This window comes from Oncorhynchus masou, chromosome 24, assembly GCF_036934945.1.
Source record: "Oncorhynchus masou masou isolate Uvic2021 chromosome 24, UVic_Omas_1.1, whole genome shotgun sequence".
Taxonomy (NCBI): Eukaryota; Metazoa; Chordata; class Actinopteri; order Salmoniformes; family Salmonidae; genus Oncorhynchus; species Oncorhynchus masou.
Genome location: NC_088235.1, coordinates 102398275 through 102404052, shown reverse-complemented (window position 1 = coordinate 102404052; position 5778 = coordinate 102398275). Strand labels below are relative to the sequence as shown.

Below are 5778 nucleotides of genomic sequence, written 5' to 3'. Positions count from 1 at the left end.
AAGCACTACCCTCAGAAACGCCTTACGGTCAGCAGGCAGTGATGCAAATGGTCAGGATGCTCTCAATGGTGAGAGAGTGATGGGTGGGCGGGATTAGGAAAGAGAGTGAAAAGAGAGCAATAACTAAATAATGAACACCAAATAATGCATACAGAGCAGAATTAGAACAATACCCGCAAAATATCTTCTCCTGAACTGGAGAAAAGTCCCCTAAGCAAGCTGGTCCTGGGGCTCTGTTCACAAACACAAACAGACACCACAGAGCCCCATGACAGCAACACAATTAGACCCACCCAAATCATGAGAAACAGAAAGATAATTACTAGACACATTGGAAAGAATGTACAAAAAAACAGAGCAAAATAGAATGCCATTTGTCCCTACACAGAGAGTTCACAGTGGCAGAACACCTGACCACTATGACTGACCCAAAATTAAGGAAATCTTTGAATATGTACAGACTCAGTGAGCATAGCCCTGCTATTGAGAAAGGCCGCCGAAGGCAGACCTGGCTCTCAAGAGAAGACAGGCTATGTGCACACTGCCCACAAAATGAGGTGGAAATTGAGCTGCACTGCCTAACCTCCTGCCAAATGTATGACCATATTAGAGACACATACTTCCCTCCAATTACACAGACCCACAAAGAATTCTAAAAACAAATCAAATTTAGATTAACTCCCATATCTATTGGGTGAAATACCACCGTGTGCCATCACATCAGCAATATTTGTGACCTGTTGCCACAAGAAAAGGGCAACCAGTGAAGAACAAACACCATTGTAAGTACAACCCATATTTATGTTGATTTATTTTCCACTTTTGTTCTTTAACTATTTGCACATCATTACAACACAGTATATAGACATAATATGACATAATGGAACTTTTGTGATTGTAATGTTTACTGCTAAATTGGTATTGTTTATTTCACTTTTGTTTATCATCTATTTCACTTGATTTAGCAATGTAAACATATGTTTCCCATTCCAATAAGCCCCTTAAATTGATATTGAATTGAGAGAGAGAAGCTGGCTGGAAGTGATAAGGAAAGAGAGAGAGATAAGGAGAGGGGGGGGGGGGTGATAAGGAAAGAGGGAGGGTGGCATATAGGAAAATATAGAGAAAAGGCACAGAGGAGAGAAAGGGCAAGGGGGATAACTAGTCAGTTGTACAACTGAATGTATTCAACTGAAATGTGTCTTCCGCATTTAACCCAACCCCTCTGAATCAGAGAGATGCAGGGGGCCGCCTTAATCGACATCCACGTCCTTGGCGCCCGGGGAACAGTGGGTTAACTGCTAGTGGTGGGACCAACACGTTGCATGTGCCTAGAGATTTTGTGATTGAAGGAGATTGAGTCATATCATCATCTTGAATCATTGATGGTTATAGTAAAAATATTCTGATTTAAACTGTGGCGGTTTATGAATGAAACACCTCAGAACACAGAAGAACATTGAAATGTATTATTATGTTTACATGTTATTACCTTGTTGGTACGAGCCTAACATTCATGTCATAATTATAATTAATAGTTTGCATTTTGTGAATTATTATTTACTGAATGAACATTCAGGTCATAGAGAAGGGATGTCTTCAGGTACAGCATGTGCCCGAGTACTTTTATTATCACTGTAAATTGCCAATGAGCCTTAGCATTAAAGCTGTTTCAAATGCCAATAAAGCCCTTAACTTGAAATGACATTGAATTGACAGCCTAGAGAGAGATTGTATGAGTAAGCATCAATAGAGATTGTATCTGTGAGAGATGATCATCTGATTGTTGTTTTATGACCCTCTCCATCTGTCTCTCAAGAGTAAAGCTGTGAGAGAATCAGCAGAAATGGCTTGACACATCACGACTCTCCCTCTGATGGTGATAGATTGAGTATGAGGGCCCTTTAAACAAAATCACTTTTACAGACGCACATTGAGAGAATCCTGTCGGGCTGTATCACCGCCTGGTATCGCAAATGCACCGCCCGCATCCGCAGAGTGAAGTCAGTACAGGTTCAACAAAGTTGGGATCGAGAGACAGAAGCTATTTTTCAATCTCAAGGCCATCAGACTGTTAAATAACCATCACTAGCCGGCCTCCACCCAGTACCATGCCCTGAACTTAGTCACTGTCACTAGCCGGCTACCACCTGGTTACTCTACCCTGCACCTTAGAGGCTGCTGCCCTATGTACATAGACATGGAATCACTGGTCACTTTAATAATGTTTACATACAGTTTTACTATTTTCATATGTATATACTGCATTCTACTGTATTCTAATCAATGCTACTCTGACAATGCCTGTCCTAATATTTATATACAGTGCCTTGCGAAAGTATTCTGCCCCCTTGAACTTTGCGACCTTTTGCCACATTTCAGGCTTCAAACAATAAAGATATAAAACTGTATTTTTTTGTGAAGAATCAACAACAAGTGGGACACAATCATGAAGTGGAACGACATTTATTGGATATTTCAAACCTTTTTAACAAATCAAAAACTGAAAAATTGGGCGTGCAAAATTATTCAGCCCCCTTAAGTTAATACTTTGTAGCGCCACCTTTTGCTGCGACACAGCTGTAAGTCGCTTGGGGTATGTCTCTATCAGTTTTGCACATCGAGAGACTGAATTGTTTTCCCATTCCTCCTTGCAAAACAGCTCGAGCTCAGTGAGGTTGGATGGAGAGCATTTGTGAACAGCAGTTTTCAGTTCTTTCCACAGATTCTCGATTGGATTCAGGTCTGGACTTTGACTTGGCCATTCTAACACCTGGATATGTTTATTTTTGAACCATTCCATTGTAGATTTTGCTTTATGTTTTGGATCATTGTCTTGTTGGAAGACAAATCTCCGTCCCAGTCTCAGGTCTTTTGCAGACTCCATCAGGTTTTCTTCCAGAATGGTCCTGTATTTGGCTCCATCCATCATCCCATCCATTTTAACCATCTTCCCTGTCCCTGCTGAAGAAAAGCAGGCCCAAACCATGATGCTGCCACCACCATGTTTGACAGTGGGTATGGTGTGTTCAGGGTGATGAGCTGTGTTGCTTTTACGCCAAACATAACGTTTTGCATTGTTGCCAAAAAGTTCAATTTTGGTTTCATCTGACCAGAGCACCTTCTTCCACATGTTTGGTGTGTCTCCCAGGTGGCTTGTGGCAAACTTTAAACAACACTTTTTATGGAAATCTTTAAGAAATGGCTTTCTTCTTGCCACTTTTCCATAAAGGCCAGATTTGTGCAATATACGACTGATTGTTGTCCTATGGACAGAGTCTCTGTCACACCTTGGTCTTAGTATTTTGTGTTTTAGATAATTAGTTGGTCAGGCCAGGGTGTGACATGGGTTTATGTTATTGTGTTTTCGTATTGGGTTTTTTGTAGGCATTGGGATTGTGGTTGATTAGGGGTGTGTTTAGTTTAGGTTTGGCTGCCTGAGGCAGTTCTCAATCAGAGTCAGGTGATTCTTGTTGTCTCTGATGGGGAACCGTATTTAGGTAGCCTGGGTTTCACTGTGTATTTTGTGGGTGATTGTTCCTGTCTCTGTGTAGTTTCACCAGATAGGCTGTAATTAGGTTTCACGTTCCGTTTTGTTGTTTTTGTATTCAGTTATTTTCATGTACTGCGATTGTTTCATTAAAAACATGAGTAACCAACACGCTGCATTTCGGTCCGACTCTCTTTCGACAAACGAAGAACGCCGTTACAGTCTCCCACCTCAGCTGTAGATCTCTGCAGTTCATCCAGAGTGATCATGGGCCTCTTGGCTGCATCTCTGATCAGTCTTCTCCTTGTATGAGCTGAAAGTTTAGAGGGACGGCCAGGTCTTGGTAGATTTGCAGTGGTCTGATACTCCTTCCATTTTAATATTATCGCTTGCACAGTGCTCCTTCGGATGTTTAAAGCTTGGGAAATCGTTTGTATCCAAATCTGGCTTTAAACTTCTTCACAACAGTATCTCGGACCTGCCTGGTGTGTTCCTTGTTCTTCATGATGCTCTCTGCACTTTTAACGGACCTCTGAGACTATCACAGTGCAGGTGCATTTATACAGAGACTTGATTACACACAGGTGGATTGTATTTATCATCATTAGTCATTTAGGTCAACATTGGATCATTCAGAGATCCTCACTGAACTTCTGGAGAGAGTTTGCTGCACTGAAAGTAAAGGGGCTGAATAATTTTGCACGCCCAATTTTTCAGTTTTTGATTTGTTAAAAAGGTTTGAAATATCCAATAAATGTCGTTCCACTTCATGATTGTGTCCCACTTGTTGTTGATTCATCACAAAAAAATACAGTTTTATATCTTTATGTTTGAAGCCTGAAATGTGGCAAAAGGTCGCAAAGTTCAAGGGGGCCGAATGCTTTCGCAAGGCACTATATTTCTTAATTCCATTATTTTACTTTTGGATTTGTATGTATTGTTGTGAATTGTTATATACTACTGCACTGTTGGAGCTAGGAACACAAGCATTTAGCTACATCTGCAATAACATCGGCTAAATATGTGTATACGACCAATACAATTTGATTTGAACAATGAACACAACACAGGGAAAGGGGGAACAACAGACAATGAGAGCAAAATTGGTTATCTACACAATAAAGATTGGAAACTGCTAGGCAAAAAACACAAATACATTACTGGCAATTGAGCACTTATGACAAGTGACATGCCTGCCTGCCTGCGTGCCTGCCTGCCAGCCAGCCAGCCTGCCTGGCTGCAGTCCCTAAAATCACTAAAGAACTATCATGGTCCACACACATCAACACAGTCATGAAGCGGGCACGGCAACACCTCCTCCCCCTCAGGAGGCTGAAAAGATTTGGCATGGGCCCCAGATCCTCAAACAATTCTACAGCTGCACCATTGAGAGCATCTTGACTGGCTGCATCACCACTTGGTATGGCAACTGTTTGGCATCCGACCGCAAGGCACTACAGAGGGTAGTGCATACGGCACAGTACATCACTGGGGTCTAGCTCTCTGGCATCCAGAACCTCTGTACCAGGCGGTGTCAGAGGGAAGGCTTTAAAAATTGTCAAAGACTCCAGCCACCCAAGTTATTTAAAGTCTGTTCTCTCTGCTACTGCACGACAAGTGGTACCGATGCACCATGTCTGGAACCAACAGGACCCTGAACAGCTTCTACCCAAAGCTATAAGACTGCTAAATAGTTAGTTAAATAGTTAACCATTCGCTACCCGGAATATCTGCATTGACCCTTTTTGCACAAATCTCTTTTGACTCATCACATATGCTGCTGTTACTGTTTATTTTTATTTGATTTATTTAACTTGCACATATCTACCTCAATTACCTCATACCCCCCTGCACATCAAATCAAGTAATTTATAACCCAACAATTTCACAACAACTACCTTATACACACAAGTGTAAAGGAATGAATACGAATGTACAGAAAAATATATGAATGAGTGATGCCCGAACAGCATAGGCAAGATGCAGTAGATGGTATGGAGTACAATACATATGAGATGAGTAATGTGTGCGTATGTAAGCATTATTTAAAGTGGCTAGTGATAAATCGATTTCATCAATGTTCGTGATGGCCGTTTAACAGTCTGATGGCCTTGAGATAGAAGCTGTTTTTCAGTCTCTCGGTCCCCGCTTTGATGCACCTGTACTGATCTCGCCTTCTAGCGGGGTGAACAGGCAGTGGCTCGGGTGGTTGTTGTCCTTGATGATCTTTTTGGCCTTCCTGTGACATCGGGTGGTGTAGGTGTCCTGGAGGACAGGTAGTTTGCACC

The 5778-nt window shown here is 41.8% G+C and overlaps 1 protein-coding gene across 1 annotated transcript in view; it reads right to left on the bottom strand.

The window, feature by feature from the left end:
* Positions 1-1814: 1814 nt before the first annotated feature.
* The window catches only part of dnajc6 (DnaJ (Hsp40) homolog, subfamily C, member 6), a 47773-nt gene continuing 43809 nt past the window's right edge, over positions 1815-5778 (bottom strand). Inside the window, exon 7 of the mRNA XM_064932989.1 lies at positions 1815-1826. Coding sequence (XP_064789061.1) covers positions 1815-1826 — 12 coding nt within the window. The remainder of the gene's footprint in view (positions 1827-5778) is intronic.